Raw genomic sequence first — 18,981 nt, forward strand, 5'->3', positions numbered from 1 at the left:
ATATACTGTGCCAAACTACTCCCCTTCCAAATTAACAAGGGTTTCTATAGTATACGGTTTGTGAGTGCGATAAAGAGCACTCACACTACTTGTGAAACGATCCAACTCAAATGGGTCACGCGTGCTTGAGCATGTTACAGACGTATGAAGCTATCCAAGAAATGTGTTTTTCCAACCTTAAATTAGGGGTGGGCAAGCTGAATTTCTATACCAAGTTATCTCTGCCAATACTAGGTATTACTGCTTGCAATACGGGTATCTGCTACTTTTTGTGACCGTTTTCCAATCAGGAAACAGAAATTCATGTAATAATATAAATATAGTGAAAGGATAGAAAATTGTATCGTCATGCAATTTTAAGGAAATTTGCTATATTTGGATATGTAGGTTTTCAAAATGAAATGTCATTGTTTTTTGAGGGGAAATTATTATGTATCAAAAGTACTAGTGGTATTGGTGCTTGGTATCGATATCAATGACTACGCAAGATTTGAGTAAACGCACTGGAGGAGAAATAGTGCCAAATAAACTAAGACTGGATGTAACCTCTGTCTCCCTGTGGTGTGTGTTGTTGGCCCGCTGGGCTTCCCCTGTTCAAAATGTGCGACAATCATAACCCCGTAGGCAACTCTGGCCTTGGAGAAACATCACTCTCCGTCCCCTGACTACGGTTACGCAGGAAGCAGGAATGGATGGACTTTGTATATACACTACACCATCTTTATCAAATTGAGTTTCTCATCTGTTGGACTATGGCTTTTTCATATTTTTCCACAACTGACGATGGACGGACAGATGGATCGGTGACGGAAAGCTTTTCAAATGATAAATGGATGATTGTTATAAAAAAGGACGGACGGACAAGAATGGAAGTGCCCACCACTGATAAAGCACGCATTTAAGTCATCATGTTAAAACGTGATGTTTTGGCATCTGTATTCAGTTACAAAATTAAGCAATTTGAGTGATCCCTCGCCATTTGTGCGTCACTTTTTGCGAAGGTGCTACTTTGTGGGTTTATAAATGATGGGAGAACGGCGTTTAAGCGCGCAAAATGCAACAGGCAGCCTGTCACAAAAAAGTCAGGACAACCATGTGCATTGTTTAGGAAATGCAAAATGCGGCAGCTGGCCACGCGCACCAACCGGTGCAGAAGGAGTCAGTTGGGACACGTGACAATATCACGTGTTTGCTATTTTATTTACCGTAAAGGTACAATACAAGGACAAAACAGTGTGGGACATAGTTATTAAGGCAATGGGAAAGATTTATGTACCCTAAAAGAATTGGGAAGGATTAAAAAGCTTTAATATTGTGTACTGGACCACAATGCAATAGAAGATTTATGCCCAACCGTGAGTCACTTTGGCTTCGCTATGCATGATGTCCCCCAGTTTAGGATAGTGTAGAAATTCTCAAGGTGGACACTGCGTTGCTTTGGGAGGTAAATATTTCTAATTAACTTAGTATAATACACCCATGCCATCCTTCGGCCAAAAAGAAACACTATGTATCTGAAATTTCAACACAGTGATATTTGAATTTCTAAATAATGCATATACCGTTTCTACTCGTGGATTTTCGTGTTTTGCGGGTGGTTCTAGAACGCATCCCCTGTAAAAATCAAGGGATCACTGTACTTCTACTTACTTTCATGTGACTGGTGAAGCCTCGTGTAGGTATTTGTGTTTCTTCTTTTGAAATATTTTTCTTTTTACAATATTAGTAGTTAACATAGCTCCCAGCTAAAGGTCTCCTCCCTTATTCAAATTTGAAAGCCAAACGTGTTAAAAAGTGATCACTCATTATGTTAAAATTTGAATGGCAAATGCCTCATAGATGCAAATGTGTTTTTTTTTAAATTGATTTTGGGAGAATTCCAATTTTATTACATTTACCTTTGACCATCAATAACTGCAAGAGTCACAAAATATCTACATAAGGTGGAAAGAAAAGAGAGAAACAAGTGTCTGCCTTCATTAGGACAAAAGGCGGGCGAGCAGGAGTGCTTCTGACAAGCCCGTAACGCCTCATTGTCCCTGATCTCAAGTTTCATAAATTTCCATAGCGCTCATTAAAAGAAGAGTTGTCGCCGTCACCAGGCGCTAACTCGTTATCTCCTCAACACTTTAAAATGCTGTAATTAATCCAACATTTCTCCTCTCCGGCCGCTAATTGCCACACATTGCACTTGATCATGAGTTGGCCTTTTGTATTTGAATTTATGCAAATTATGTATGTTTTTGTCCTTTGGCCTTGAAAACAGATGAAAGAGTAGACTGGCGCTTAAAATGATTGAGAAACATTTTGTTGTGCTAACTAAACAGTACACAAAGATATACAGTGAATAAGTTATTTAAATACTGTAGACATATTGTTTCATATTGTGATCGGATTGACGATAGGTTAAATCAAATTCGATCGATAATCCATCCCTTCATTTTTTTTGCCATTCTGATATGGAACACAGCTTACTTATGTCAAATCAAAGTCAAGACGTACATAGTCCTTGACTTTGGCAAAACAAAAATTAATTGGTTGGTGAATTTGGCATGCACAAAGTACGTTTCGAAACTGCACAATCTCTTCTTGAAGATGATTGTTCATTTGTGTGACTAAATACATATGTTGATCCTTTAATTATTATGCAGAATCAAGAAAACATTTGTAATTGTCCACCAAAGAGTATTCTCAAATGCTTTTGTTTTTTTCTTTGTTTCTAAACAGAAGGATCAGCTACAAAATCATGTGATTAGTAGTTGGAGTCAACTATTGTTTTCTGCTTCTATAAAGACACCATCTATTCTAATAAAGCCAATAAGCAGTCCGCAACTTTACGACACTGAATAAGTTGATGATGAGGGCCTTATTTTCATTCCTGGCGCAAGTCTAGCATGGAGCGCAGTCTGACTGTGCGCATGGGTGGAGTTCTCCTTTGGTATTCTGCCAGACTTTGCACAGGTACAATTGAGCGGAATGGGGCGTTTGCATTGTCGTAGGATGAAATTAGCCTTTTCCCAGCCAATTGTGTCAGCATCCCTCATTTACATTCAAATCAAGGTGGATGCAGTGCAGTGAACTCACGTTAGCCGTGCTTGACCTCACGGAAACAGAAACAGACTTGCTGGAGCCTCTGCGTGACATTGGCAGTAAATTTTAAGATATCCCCTTAGGGATAATGTAGTCGGCCGTCCATGTGACGTGGACAATTGGACACCGGGATTTGCACCTGCATGACTTTACGTCTGTGTGTGACCGGCAACCCCCGCCCCCAAATAGTGACCGTTGTGCTCTAAAAATATTTTTAAAATGATAATAATGATAATTTGCTCAATGATTTAAATGATTCAAAGGTTTTGTCCCACACTGGTGTCATATTTACTGTATGAAATCCACTGACAACCACCACCGCCAAATTTATCCGCCTGTGCCAAAATTGCATTACACCACTACGCTACACAAACGACCCCTTCTAGCTCATCTTAAATATTGTCTTTTTTTTGTTACCATGATTGTGAGATATGTCCAGGCGTGTGGAAGTAACGCCCAGTGACCCGAAGTGTCGACCAAATTCACAAGCACACCAAACTAGATTATTACGTTGAACAAAAATGGCAGGCCCATTTTTGGGACGAGCGCGGACTAGCTTCTGTTACTAAATTGTCGGGTATGAGGCAACACCTTCAGCCAGAAAGCCCAGAGAGGCACAATATGGCCCCAAACACCTGGACAAGACTTACGCTGCCACAGAAATGAGGGTACCACCATTTTTACGCTGATCACACAGGCACCAATCTATGAATGTAGATGAATGTAATGGTAACTAGATGGATATATATCAGGACAATGTGACATACCCATGAGGGAATTCCAAAATAGCATATAGTTTCTATGCTGGTTGAACTGCAAGTCTGTCTGTTTCATTCTCAAGGGATTAAAGGGAACGCCGGGGTAGGTTTTCTAACACAAGGCCCCAGGAGTATTATGAAAGGCACATTATTGTGTTTTTAGTTGTTCCGGTTTATGTTCAGGTCAAAGGATACATCTTTCAGGAGTCTGGGGATTTAGGTGTGTATATTTATAATATAAGATACATGTGAAGAATACAAATTGATGTCAGTAATGTTTCCACTTGGCCATTTGCCAGCAAGGCTTCAATACTCACAAGTGGTGGTCAGGGCCGTATTTGTGAAAATGCTAAGACGCCAGCATAGCTACAAAATATGGACCACTCTCGAGAGGTCGGTCAGCAATAAGTGGTGTAAGTCCAACATTTGATTGGTTCAAAACGATTGGACTTTCGGTGCAAGATCATGAACAAAACCATGAGGGGGGTGTTTTTGTATCTACTGTCACACTGTAGACTGAGTTGCATTAACCACATTACTTTTTAGTAATTACTAGGATCATTTTTTTTCTGTACTTCATTTTTTCGCTACTAAAAATGGTGCTTTGGTATAACAGACAATCGATTTTAACTGATAACCCTTGTCCCCATTAGGCTGTCAAATTATGGTTGCATTCTTCTCGTAAAACCATTTAATGTCGTTATTCTTGAAACCAGTAAAACAGTTCATACACGAATAGTTATCCCCAGTTATTCACAGGGAATACAAACCAGGCCAGCCACGAATAGTGGAAGTCAGTGTATAATTGATGGACATTGAAATATTTTTTTTTTCTAACAAACCCACAAAATTCTTTAGAAAATGTTAATAAACCTGAAACAGAAGAAGAAATTGAGAAAATTAATCTGGGTGATTTCTTACATGTTTATTTTGATTATTTTATATCAAGATTGAGACCAATTCTGTTGCGCTCCAATGCTACCATGCCAAATAGTTATTTCAGTTATTATTGAAGTTTAAAAAATAACGACGAATGAATTTTGTCTGTGCAATTTCAGATGTTGTCGTTGACCAAATTTGAATTTAATCAGGAACACCAAGGTACTGAAGTACTGAAGGTCCTCATGACTTACTAATTTGTTTAAGTAAAAAAAAAAAAAAACAGGACAGATAGCTAACGTTGAAGCTATGATGACTGCATTCAGGATGAAAAAAATGTCCATTGTCAGCCCTGCTCTTGTCGTACTCTTGTCGTACTCTCTTGGATTATTTACCAGATGTATCAAATTGCAAGAGGTGGGGGCTTAAATAACCATGATGTTTGTTGTCCCGTTGTTTAAGGCTTGTTATCAGGAAAAGGAAAAACTTTATCAGAAAGTTTATCAGAAAAAAACCTTGCGCCAAACACTGGACTTAGACGTCTTTTATGAGTTTCTTATCCCCAGGCTTAAAGTGGCAATCATGTCAGCTGATGTGTAGAAGAAAGACAAATACATGTATTCATCATCAAGCAATAAATTATGTGCTTGATCCATTTCCATGCCTGTACTGCCTCAGATTTTATCTGTATCATTACCAAGACTATCTGCTGTCTTCACACTCAAATTCGATTGGACATACTAGATATGCAAAAAAACAAATAAAATCTCTGACTGTGACACATTTCATAAATGAAAAAGATACTGGCGCATCATTTAAAACGTCTTTTTGCAAACTCCATGAATAATGAGCAAATTATTCTTCACTGGGGGTTTTGTGAAGATAGTCGGCATAAATGAGGGAAAGTGTCATCTGTTTTTTATTAGTTTGTTAAAGATTGATCTAATTTTAATTTTGGCTAATGCGAGGAACACTATCATCCATTGACCAAGGGTGTCTTATGACTGACTTGACGTACTTTGCTCAACAGTCTTGTGCTTTTAGTCGGCTGATTTGGTTCAGACAGCAAGTCAGATGAAGGGACAGGTTAACCAATTTTTAAAGCCCCTGATTCTTCTGGAAGGCTAGCGATTGGAGTCATCAAGAGTAAGTAATATGTCGCTTTTGGTTATGTCGTGTTTTACTGTTGTTATTCAAACAATGAGGGTTGGGTTGCACTTTTTTTCTTGAATTCACTTATCCACAGTGATGCAGTTTTGTAACGTGACATAAATTTGGAACAAAACAGCTGTACTAGAAATGTGTTTGTAACCTTTTTAGCCCTTTAATTCACCACGTATTTTTGAATGTGTGCCTGTCTAAACCGCCGACCTCTAACAAGGTGACGCATGGTTTTCCGCCAGTTTCACCGCAAGGTTATCGCAAAATGAGCTGAGCTGTGTGGGCTCATCGCGACCTAATGTAGCAAGGATGAGGCAGCATGATTTAGCTCACATAAGACTGATGGCAGTTGTCTCAGCTGCACATTAACTCATGCCAAAATCTGACATCAGAGGTCACAATCATGACTTGGAAATACAAGCATCGTCTTCTCTTTCTTCAGCGTAAGAAATGCAAATACAAAAATAGAAGGAGGGTGTCAATGATGTTTACAAAAAAATTTGCTAATCTGAATTAGGTCTGTTTTGCCGTGAGAGGCAACTCATTACGAATGACTGCTACTACAATTTGGCCTTGTTCGGTGTTCATTGTAATTCATTGACTTAACTCATTGTAACTGGGTGGTTTCGAGGTCACAATTCAAATTCCCAGGCATTATTGTCCTGCAACTGACCAACAATGAAATAACATTTCATTATAAATTACTACTAAGAAAGGAGTTGAGGTCAGAGGTCAAAGCAGCACAGACAGGCTTTTTCAGGCAGTTTGGAAAATAACTTTCTCAGGGATTACACTTCTGTCAGTGATATAGATTTTAAAGCCTGTGTCTGGGTATACTCTGACAGTTTTATAGATTGAATTGTGTGGATCTAGATGAGGTTTTTTTTATTGACTAATTGTTGATTATTTTTCCAATCATGTAAAACAAATGTTTGAAACCCTACCCGCGTCTATGTAGTAAATTTGCTGAAGACTGAGAGTCAGCATGTTTTTAAATTATCTTCTCCTTGACTTATTTTCCCTTTATTGTATTTGTTTTTTTCCCCCACTTCTGACCTCTGTTTACCCAACATCCCCCTCTGTAATGGCGAGCCCTTCGTTTTTCGTCCGTGTTCAAACTGCAGACAGGATTAAAATGGGTCAAGACTGCACTTGCACAGTCACCCATGTGCTCTTCTTCCAGGCCGCTGATCGACGCAGCTCGTTCAGGCTACCTTCGCTTCTATTCCCTTTGTCTCCAAGCTCTTCACCGCCACCGCCCCCCCGCGTCCTCATTTTGCCTGACTTAATTGAGTTCTCATATTTTGTGAGAAAGCGAACAGGAGGGTTGTGAAAAGAGACAAGTGCGTTAAAAGAATAATAGAGATTGGAGGTGTAGCTTTCTCGGGAGGTGGCAGTTACCATTTTCTTTTTTGGACGGTGGTCTCTGTGACATGACTAAATGTATACACTCGTACTCAAAACTGTCATCATTTTGTTCTTCAGGAAGGATTTGTAGGTCTATTGCTTGCTTGGTCGCCAAGTTGTCAACACCAAATCCATTTTATAACTGCATTTGGTACTTTGCATGTAGCTGAGCAAAAGAACCATTAGATACACCTCGAGACACTTCAATTCTACGCCAAGGTTTATATACTAGATGAATATATGAGCCTGCCAAATATCTCACTTGCCAAAGTTTTTTTTTTTTTAATTGCGCACACTCTCCTGCTGCGGCTGCTGCTGCTGCTGCTGCTGCTGCTGCTGCTGCTGCTGCTGCTGCTGCTGCTGCTGCTGCTGCTGCTGCCGCCACTAAAATAAGACAGACTAAATTTGTGCGTACATTTTCATCAAGGCAAAGCTTGAATGTAAACATTTTCGCAAAAAGTTTGCTTTTGATGCACACTTTCAATGTGCAGGGGTAGAACCACCAAAACTCCACTGACTGGCTTGGGGATGTAGATGATGTTGTTTCAATGGAAACAACCAGAGAGCACTGTACGTATTTTGCCTCTGTGAAATGCAAAGGTAGAAGGGGCAAGAAGGATCCACTCTTTGAGACTTTAACCGTGGCCTCAACCCTTTCAATTATGAACCATTACAACTTCTTCCTGTGCAATATTCATGCCGCGGCAGATCCCTCCTTCAGACGTCTTAGGTTGCTGTAAGTTGAGATAAACACTTGCTGAGGTGTTACAGCTAGACACCTACCTCTATTCATCAATGTCACTGCCTTAGCACTCAATAATTCAAAGCTGGGCGGTAATGAGCTCCCCACAGGCCGTGTCCCAGAGGAGTGCCTCCCACCCCCCTATGTCTCTGCTGTAATGTAGTTATATCTTGTGTCAGCTTTCAATTCAATTACATTTCTTTGTGATGGCTCTGTAATTGTATCTGATTAATTTTTTTTGGTAGGCCCACCAAATGTGAGTTTTTCTTACTAAGAAAAGTGAAAAAACTTTTATATCCAACTCGGATGGAGGCTGTTTGGATCTTGATCCATGCAGTTGTAATAAGGACAACACCCATAGAAGGATGGCATGTGTTTTCTTTTGTTTTCCCCAAATGGCTTTTTTTTATTGCTTACAATCAAATGATGTTTCAATTCGAGGCAAGGCAACTTTCTTTGTATAGCGAGCACATTGAAATGCAAGGCTAACCTACTGTGTATGACAAAAGGGGGGGGGGGGGTTAAAAACAAGAAACATGACAAAACATAAAAATAACATCCCAACCTGAAAGTAGGTTTCATATATAGATGAAATGATAAATCATGTTTTAAAATTATGACCATCCAGCAGTGAACAATAGATTTATATGTTTGTTCCAAAGTTGAGGAACATAGAAAGAAAATGCTACTTCACTTTGTTTGGTTTTGCTTCTGGAAACATTCAATAAGGCTGCATACAACAACCTGAAGGGTCATAGGCAATGAAAATGACTTGAATACATGTTGGTCCAATACCATTCAGATATTTGTAGACTAACAGTAACATTTTAAAATGTATTCATAGTATATGAAGGGAGGGTTTTAGGACTAGTGTGATCTGAACCAGTTGTTGGATTATTATGATTGTGTTTTGTTCAGACCTGCAGGGTTGTATGAAATTCAGAATTGAATTAAGAATGAACCCTACATTTCAATTTAGTTTTTGAATTGCGGTGACACACGGGAAGAAGAATTGCAATTGAAATTTGAATTGCAGGAAGTAGAAAAAAAACTCGACCCAAAAGAAATTCAACAAATATGACACATCTTAAGCTATGTACAACATAGTAGACTTACTTAATAACTTAAGTGTTTATTTGGGAGAGCGATAATTAGATCAGGGATTTCCAACTTGTGGAGCCAAGGCACTTTTTTTACACAGGAAAAAAAACATACCGGCTTGGCCCTACTGGATTCGTAGTGCATCTGGGTATAATGTCTGGAAATGTTAAGAAAACCTGCTACAGATATCCAGTTGCCGAGGTCAGGGAACTATTGTATGTCACCTCATTCATGGTAAAATCAAATTTGCTCACTGCATATTATGATAGATGGGTGGGCAAAAGAAACCCGACAGCGGTTTCTTGTGTGTACAGCCCATCACCAGACAGATGATGGATGGAGGGATGAAGGGATGGCTGGATGCACGGATGAATAGAAAGATAGACGGGATAACACAAAGAGATGTGGAGTGGAATTGTGATGTATGAGGACAACGTTGAGGTTAGGTGCATCTGCGACTGAATAGTTATGCTTTTTCCTTGCACTAAGTGTACTAGACAATTCATCTTTAATCAGCTATCCGACTAAGTCTAGCAATCTTGGCTTCTGCACCTCATTTTATCATTTTTCTGGTTCTATTCCTTTATTGTTGGCATTCTTGCCCTTTTCTCTTTTCTTCATTTTTTTACAAGGACTTTGCCACCCCCCACCCCCTCCCCTCCCCTTGTCTCACACTGTCTTTTGTGTTAACAGCTTTCCATTTTTGTGCAGTTGCTGAGCCACTGGGTGCACATCTACAATCTTGCCTTTCATTTCATGCTTCTGGAAATGGATGTTTTACTGCCTTCATTAAAGCGTGCAGCAGTCAGCACCGTGTTTTCCCTCTGAAGTTTAGCTCCATGAACCTCGCCATTAGAGGACATTATGGCCCCAGATTTCAGGACACAGAGGAACACTGTATAATTTGATTAGTGTTATTAATCAAATGGAATTCCGCTTACCATCTCCCTCTCGGCTCAGGTCCTCAGCCCCTCTCTCTTTCCAATCGCTCTTTTCCCTACCCTCTTTTCTCTTCCACGCAAACACCTCTGTCATTCAGGAAGCAACCCACACACATTCAAAGTGACAAATACCTTGGTCCTTCCCTTTTAAAAACAATGATTTACCACTTGTTTTTCCCTTCCCTTTTTCGAGCCCCACCCGTCTCTAAGCCATGCACCTCCCGCTCCTAGCCGGGGACATAAATCAATTGAGATGAAAGTTCCATAATTGTGCTTGCTGGGAGGGATTTGAGCAAAATTGCGCTATGAATTTTTTAAAGGGTTTTTTTACTAGCTCCCCATCGGGACTTGGGCGGCGAAGGAAGGTGAGGCCACAAGGATTTATGGGCCTAGATTCTTCATTACTGAAGTAATTTTCCTGCAAATGATAGTGTGTGGGACTGATGCTCCATTTGAGACCATCTAATCCTTAGCTCTGTCTGTGATTCCTAGTAATTGATTGTTCACATTATATTCAAGGGTCAGTACACACTTCTATTTCATTACAGTGGCTAGTTTTATTGGGGCTGTGATGACAGTACACCATTTTAGTCAAATACTATGTACTGTACATTTCATCAGCAAATATTTTTTTGTTATTTCATTACAATTATTGTTTTAATTGCGAGTCTTGGGCTAGAAAGAATTTTTGAAGTGAATAACAATGGGAGTTTACATTTGAGAGTGGATCTTACTTGAAAACATAATGATTCTATTTATTTGTCTTGTTATGGTCACATATTTGTAGATGTGTGTGCACATGCTTATTTAGATGGGCTTGGTCAAGCAGTTTTTTTTTTTTTCTATGATCTTCCCTCCGTCCTCATCTTTACCTTCCGTTCCATCCAAAATGGCTGATATTCTGTTTCCATGTCTTTAGGTGCCGCCAGCAGCAGTGACCCTCCTCAAGGTTAGTGCGTTCACAATGCCAAGTTTCATTTTGAATCTTGCCTAGCCTCAACTCAATTTTACAGCTCAGTAGTTTGAGAAGCAGTGTGGGTAAATCTCCTGCAAGGAGGAGAAAGATAGTGAGCCAGGAGGTGAGTGTGAGAAAACTGTGGGCCCTGTCACCAGTTAAAGTAGATCTCATCCCTGGCACATGAACAACCCAGGACAATTAGTCACTTTGCACCATCTCAAGCTTGGGACTCACTTAAAGACAAGGAAAATGTAGTGGACCCACAGGCTTTGCTAAGTGCTGCAGTTACAGTACCTTAGGGGGAGAATGATGCACAATTCAACTGGAATAATTGCTGGATGCCTTTAGAGCAAGTCAAAGACACAAAGAGAATAATTTGAATAGAAAGTACATAGTATATGGACTAGTCACCCTCATCATAACACTGAAACATGTTGCTAACCATTTCAGGGTTAATCAGTGACCCCTAGAACAGTTTTAATGAAATACGTTTGAACCTTTCAATTTGGGATGTTTGATACATACCTTTTTGTTTCAGACCAATTACCAGTATTTGTACTGAATCGTTGAGTAGTCACCAATACCAAGTACTAGCACTTTTGATACAAAAATGTTTCCCCCAAAAAAACATTGACATAATTTTAAAGAAAGACATGTGTATCTCAGTGCAGCAAATGTTCTTAAAATTGCAATAAATTAATGGCAATTTCATATTTTCCGATAATTCATAGTTCTTAATTGCAAAACAGCCATAAGAGAGCAGCTGTTATGAGTACGCATCCATTGTCATTTTGCTGTTTTGTTGGTATACATCTGAATGCCCAACTTCCAGGTTTCTTTTTTGTGTAGTGTTTGCATATTCTCCCCATAACGCGTAATTGACGCTGACACTTGTGGTGTCCGTACGGAATCCGTACGGACTGCAATGCACACCGACTGCAGTGTCTGGATATCTGCACCAAACCCGTATTTTTTCTTAGATGCGTAGGGGTGGAGGAGCTCGGAGAGGTTACCTGAGGTGAGGCCATTTAATGATTTGAAAAAAATAAAAATATTTTAAAATGAACTTTAAAATTTATTGGGAGCCAGTGTAGGTAGGCCAGAATTGGGTTGTTTGTGCTCCCTCTTACGAGCTCCAATTAGGAGGCAAGCGGCAGCATTTTAGATTTTGATCGGAGACGCTTGAGGGAGAACTGGATGACTCCAAGATAAAGTGCGGTCGCCTAGCCAAGATGGTTTCTTTCTCTCACGGGGTCTGTAAGGAGGCCACAACACATCCGTTCCACAGTCAATGTGAATTAGTTGTAACATTGTGGGTTTTTTTTTTTCTCGCTTCTCAGTTTCCTCCCCAACAAAATATTAGTTGTCAAGTTTCTTAGAACAAAATGTAGATTTTTTTTTTCTAAGGAACACTGCAAGTTTTTTTTTTTTTTAACCACATCTAATTTCCCTGTGGAAATTAAAGTGCCTTCACCAACATCCTAAAGATGTTTGATGGGGTTGAGGTCAAGGCTCACAAGTTTTCTCTCAACCAACTTGCTCAAAACCTTTCCCACAAAGTTGGATTTTTTTTAAATGTGTTACTAGATGAAATAAGATGAATTAACTGAGAACATTTTTCAATAAATTAACAGTCCAATCCAAACCTACTGAACAGTAATTCTCACCCTCAAAACCAAACATAAGCAGTATTCTTGCCTAGAAAATGCTGTCATGTAATCATCAATTCATTGTGGTTTGCTGTCAAAGGTTTATGCCAAAGTTTCAACCAGCACATGCTCGAGAACTAAGATTAAACATGACTGAGGTGAGTGGTGCGCAGAAGATCAGGAAGTAGAATGAGGGAAAAGTTTGTCCTAGGCGCTCTAAAGAGACTCAGTGTGACCAATGGAGGTGAAGTGGATGAATGAGGCCATTCACCGGGTATAATGAAAGAGCTCCTGCTGGGCTCTAAATGAGGGTGGACCCATCTGCACCACATAGGCGTGCACAAACCAGTGACCTTGAAAATTACCCAGGAAGCACTTTGGGATAGTCACCCCAGCAACAAACTGGGGTTTGCATGGTAACCAGGCCCTTCAGTCAGTGCTTGGCACTTTCTTAAACAGGGCACAGCTTTTATTGCATTGAATAAACTCGGTGAAATCGAGCTGGAAGGACACCCCAAGTTGTTTTTCCATTGGCAGGGAGACGACCAGTTATCCCAAGTGGATGTTTTTTTGTTACGCTTCTCAAAACATAGCTACCTGTATTTGCTGCCTGTTAACAGGCAAGATTTACACACAGTGGTGTGGTCTTAAGATATTGTTATTTGGACGTGAGCTAACTCCAGGTACTGTTTTGAGAACTTGTGATTTAGCAAAAACTGAAACACTTGAGACTAAAATCGGACTTTGGGAATTAAAGACTGCGGTCTTGACTTGAGACATGATGACTTGAATGACTTGATTGTTGTTCATTTTATGTTTGTGTTGAAAAATATTTATGCTACATATGAGATCGATTAGAGATGATGTGCACGCTGGGAATGATTTGAGCATTTGCCTGTCAATCTGGGGATAACAATGAAAATTACAGGACTAGCCTGTCAATCATTCAAACCCTATGCAAAGAAATTGATAGGTAGATGGATGGATGGATGGATGGATGGATGGATGGATGGATGGATGGATGGATGGATGGATGGATGGATGGATGGATGGATGGATGGATGGATGGATGGATGGATGGATGGATGGATGGATGGACGGATGGACGGATGGATGGATGGATGGACGGACGGAGGGAGGGAACGACGGACGGACGGAGGGAGAGAGGGACGGACGGACTACCTCAAGTCCTCTATCTAATCATTAAGAGGCCTAATCCAACAATTGTCCATTTTGAGAGAAGTAGTTTCAAATCAATTATTATAATTAACTCTGTGATTCTGTAGGTCACATACAATTATTTTTCAATTTTCAAAATGGTTTTCTGCATCCCAAGACTGATCTGTTTGATACACTAACAGAGTGATTCCTCAGGCCCATGTTTATCTGCCATCAATTGCACCTAGATTTGAGTGTCATCTGCATAAATGTGGTAAGACATTTTGCAGAGTTTTAGCTGACCTAATTAAAGCTTGTGCAGATTTAATATGTCACCTGAGTCACAGCTGTCTTAGTGCTGTGGTGTGGCCTAAAGCCTAATTAGACAGTGGACTGTCAGTAAGAGATGTTGTCATACAACAATTCGAGGACTCTGGGATTGATATGGGCCAGTAATTTATAAGTACACTGCTATCCCACTGAGCGGTTTCGATTGTGAGGTTTCGAAGGCAGTAAATGTGTTCTCGTCAGGGTTCGTTGAAATTCACAAATATTCACCAAAAATGTTCAAAATTTCCTTCAATCACAAACATTGCAAACATTTGCAACCTTGAACTTCAATGACTTGAGACTTACTTGAGTTTCGCAAATGTATGACTCACTCCCATTTAGGTTAATTAGGCCCAAAGCTACATAACAAGTTCAGGAGGCGGTGAAATAGATCCATTGTCTGAGTTACCAGATGAGAGAAATCCCTCACTCTTGGGGGACTGAATATTCATTTTATAAGCATTCTCAAGCATCAGGTCCATTGCATTCTGTGTGTGGTATTTGGCCTAATATATTCAGTCTCAATGAGCACGAAACATGCAGGTCATTGAAGTTCTATTCCCATTGCCAGTTCCCCTCACGGAACTTTTGACAGCATGAAATGACAATCCGCCCCTGCATGCATCTCCCACGTCAAAGAGTAATGAGATTGTGCTGCTGGAAATATTACTACAAAGCATCAGGCCCACACTCGCTTCTGACTGCACCTTCAAACAGTGCTGCCTGCCAGCTTGCCTGCCTGCTGGAAAGAAAAGGGGGAAAAAAAACAATAAAAATCAGAAGCAGAGAAATGGCAAGGGAAACTCCCTATGCGGATACAAACGTACACACCAAGGCCTTTTATCCTGAGAGTGATTAGAAATCTGAAATCATTTTAAAACCTTGCTTTGAGTGTTTTCCTCAAACGAAAGAGTTGCTCACTGTTTCTCACCGCTAACCGCCAGTGATCTGGTCTCTAATTGTGGTGTCGTTGACAAGTCTAGTGTGGCTGGGAGCTTTTTAAACTGAGCTTTTTGCTAAGTTTCTTGTCAGATCCCTCACCAAAGTAACGGTGGGGTGAAAACTTACTGATTCCAAATCCTATATTCCTACAGATTGCTTTATGCATAAATGTACACCTAATGTCGACACTAATGGGCCATGCGCTAGCCTAATATGGCCACGTAAAGTCTTCAAACAATGTGGAGAATTAAGTCTTTAGAAATCAGAACCATGTGACACCTTGAAAATGTGCTACAGATAAAAGCCATAAAAAAGCAATAGTTTGGCAGTTGTTTAAATGTGAATTTGGTGTTATAAAAGGAAGGCTTTGGGCATTTTTACATTCCTTGCTGTTCAAGGGCTAAATTGTTGAGCCTCTGAGGAAAGGAAAGGAAAGGAAAGGAAAGGAAAGGAAAGGAAAGGAAAGGAAAGGAAAGGAAAGGAAAGGAAAGGAAAGGAAAGGAAAGGAAAGGAAAGGAAAGGAAAGGAAAGGAAAGGAAAGGAAAGGAAAGCAGCTTGAAGAACCTGCAGTGGTAAAAAGAAGAAACAGTAAGGATTAGTCAAGACAGCAATGCAGTGAAAGCATAGCTCATAAAAATCACTATCATAACAACATTAATTGATGCTGCTGAGTGCCATATGTGGCGCCATATGGAAAGGCTGCCCCCAAAGGCCCGCTTATAATAGACAGCCCGCACTGGTGCACACAACTTGGCACATTTACAAACAAGGAACATCCCAATAATATGAGCCACACAGACTGAGCAAAAGGAGGGAGAGAATGGTGGAGCAAAGATGGGTGTGTGTGGGTGGGGGGTGGGGGGGCTCGTTACCATGTTAAAAATGTTCTTTAGTTGGCAGCTTCACCTTGATCACGAACCTGCTCTTCCCAAATTTCCTACCAAATGGCATGCTTATTTGTTACTGTAAACCAGTGCACACCTTTTCCTTGGAAAAAATTTCGGGGCACACCGCCAACAAAAATCTGTTTGGTGTTACATCAGCTTCTATATTAAAATTAGTTATATTACAACAAAAGACATTGTGAACGCGTTGTATAAATAAAGTCCTATTCCTATATATGTACATAAATGGAGAGTGAAATAATTCAATAGAAATAAAAGAATATACTATATTTTTTAAATTGTGTTCTTTTTTTTTTAAATAAAAGTGACAGTGTTTTAAAAAGAGTTTACACAGTGTAAGGAATAAACAATTGAAAGTGATTGTGATTGAAATCCAAAAGAATCAACATGACTGTTTTAGACTAGCTCTATAAATATTGCGACAATAAGAACAAAGTCACGCTAAAAGTCGCTCTGCTCTTTTGGCAGCAGCTGAGTGGTGATCACATTCAAGGTGTCACGACTTGACTGTGTATTTTATATTAGTGAAAATGAACAATACAGGTTCTTCGGTTGAACTACATGCTGGAATCCGTCAGTCCGCAAACGCACCACGGCACAATGGTTGGGAAACATTGCTGTAGACATTAGCGCTCATCCCATGTTTATTTCTAAAATTATTTTTACACTAATAAAAAGCGCCCCTTAAGAGGTGATCAGCTATCCAACCACAGTAATAAGTTGTGGTTGTCTGTCATAGTAGTGGTCCAGTCGAACTTGCATTACACCATTAAAAACGTTGGGTTAAATATTGAACCCATCCAGGAAGTTGGGTCTAAAAACAACCTCATTTGTTTTTTTCTGTTTTCCAAGGGTGTATATTGTGTAAATTATGTAATACTAGAAATAAATTAACATCACTTATTTCCCTTAACATGACCTTTACGATTTTCATACAGGCACTTTTTTCCCCATTTTCATTCATTTTCAATGATTTTGAGAAATTATTAGGTGTTCGGTGTGGATCCTGCATGCCTCAACATTAGTGAACTTGACTGCAGACAGCAAAGCAAAACATTTTGATTTTTTTTTTTCTTAATTAGTTTGAGCCAGAAAAATCTGTACCTAAACTCTTTTCTGTCCCTGCATGTATTGAATACGTTTTGTGCAAGATGGCTTCAAACTGTTTTGCCATGTCCAGAAACAAAAAGAGAACCTTGAGGAAAGAGTTGTCAACCATCCTGTTGAGTTTCATCGAATGTGAGGTGAAACTAGAATAGCATTCAGCTGTTTCCTCGCTGCCACAAAGGAAGGCAGATGAAGAGGAACCCCAAGAAAAGGGATGCACACTAAGGGAAGAAGACGGAGAAAGCTTTCCACTCTGTAATGTGCACTGATGTAGCTCCAGCTCCAGGTCAAACGCTGCCAGTGTTTTGTGTTCATCTTCATCTCATCTCCCCAGTGCTCCTCTAAATTATTCACAGCCTGAAGATGTGCATTGTGGCTGCCTCTCTCCTCTTTCGCTCTACAGAGCTCTCTGTCTTCCTCGCTCTGCTTCATATCATTTCCAGTTTGTGTCATGTGGAGGCTTGTTCCAGAGGCAACAAACTCCTCACACAGTGTGTTAATCTTCCCCTCATCTACCAACCACCATTCACTTTTCAACACTGCCTTCATCCCTCAAACTCTTCCTCTCACTCTTTGTCTGGTCTCACATGCATCTTCAAGTTTCCTGTTTAATTCGAGACAGTAACTTTTTTTCTTAGAAAGTAGCAGTTCTTCTTCCACAAGATTTCCATGATCATTTCCATCTTTTTACTCACGAATAAAATATAAATAGTTTTTGATTTCCAGTGGGGCTGGCCAAACATGTGCCAGATTTTTTGAAAGCCCTTTCAGAGAAGCTGCAAGGGACTGATTGACAAAATCATGCTTGTAGATCACTATCATTAAAGTTATGAATACTTGGGCCGGCTTGCAATTAATGAGATATCTACCATATTAAGATGTCCTTTTTTTATTTTAAAACTGTATCAACAATGTTATTCTGATAATTACTAAGTATTATATTAACCTTTTTTTATATATTGTTATTGCATCGCTTGTTAGAGGAACCACATTTAGCTTTGTGGCCAAATTCATGGCATCACTTGGGAGTTTTTAAAACTAATAATTTATTTATCCCGACGTTCAAATAGTTTAGAATGCTCAAATTTGTTTTTATTTTATCATATCCATCCATCCATTGTTCATACAACACACTATGCGGGTTCACGGGAAGCAGTTGCCTAGTCCAGCTGACTTAATAAAACATATATCAACAAACATTCACGATAGTGATTCCATGTTAACTCAGATTAAGTCTTGCTTGAAAATGAGTACAGAGCAATCTTTGGAGAGAAGTGAACAGGAAGGCAAGATGAGTCCGTTGCCATTGCCACAGGTTATTCATTTGTAATTCCCCACCATCCCCACGATGGTGTTTGATCATTGCCGAGTGCAGGCAGGAGGTACAACGGAGGGGGTGCTGGTAAGTGGACCTTTCTGCTGGTTTCCTCAAACCAACTCCCCAAACTACCTACATACCCTCACAATTGCTGTCGCCCAGTATGAGGCCCCCTCTGGCCTGATGACAAGCCTAGCGTGAAATGCTTGGCTGCCCCCTTAAATTAGCGGTAGAGCCCCCCCGGCGACACATGCTTCTCATGACCAGCGCGCAGTGGGCCACCGCCAGATTCTTTTCATTACAACTGCAGCCTGCCAACCGCCTGACTCCCCTTCTGCCTCCCAACACCTCCCTCTCCTCTTGCTTTCCTCCCATGTGCTGGCCTAGCTCAGCACACAGCATCTGTAGTGCTCATCATTTTACAAGCAAAAAGAGGAGTAATAAAGAAGCATACATTTTTGTGGATCAAAACGTTTAATGGGGAGGCTTGGTTTTGTACACTTTTTACAGAAGCGAGTGTTTGTATGTGCATGTA

At 40.1% G+C, this 18,981-nt stretch overlaps 1 protein-coding gene across 9 annotated transcripts in view; it reads left to right on the forward strand.

The window, feature by feature from the left end:
- The window catches only part of fbrsl1 (fibrosin-like 1), a 222,553-nt gene that overhangs the window by 114,008 nt on the left and 89,564 nt on the right, over positions 1–18,981 (forward strand). For 6 of the 9 annotated variants that reach the window (XM_088375374.1, XM_088375380.1, XM_088375372.1 and 3 more), the window contains exon 5: positions 10,999–11,028. The exons of the other annotated variants lie outside the window; for them this stretch is intronic. In XM_088375374.1, coding sequence (XP_088231500.1) covers positions 10,999–11,028 — 30 coding nt within the window. The remainder of the gene's footprint in view (positions 1–10,998; positions 11,029–18,981) is intronic. 9 annotated transcript variants of the gene reach the window in all.

The sequence above is a fragment of the Syngnathus floridae genome, chromosome 5 (assembly GCF_059516105.1).
Source record: "Syngnathus floridae isolate MCC-2025c chromosome 5, RoL_Sflo_1.0, whole genome shotgun sequence".
NCBI classification, from domain to species: domain Eukaryota; kingdom Metazoa; phylum Chordata; class Actinopteri; order Syngnathiformes; family Syngnathidae; genus Syngnathus; species Syngnathus floridae.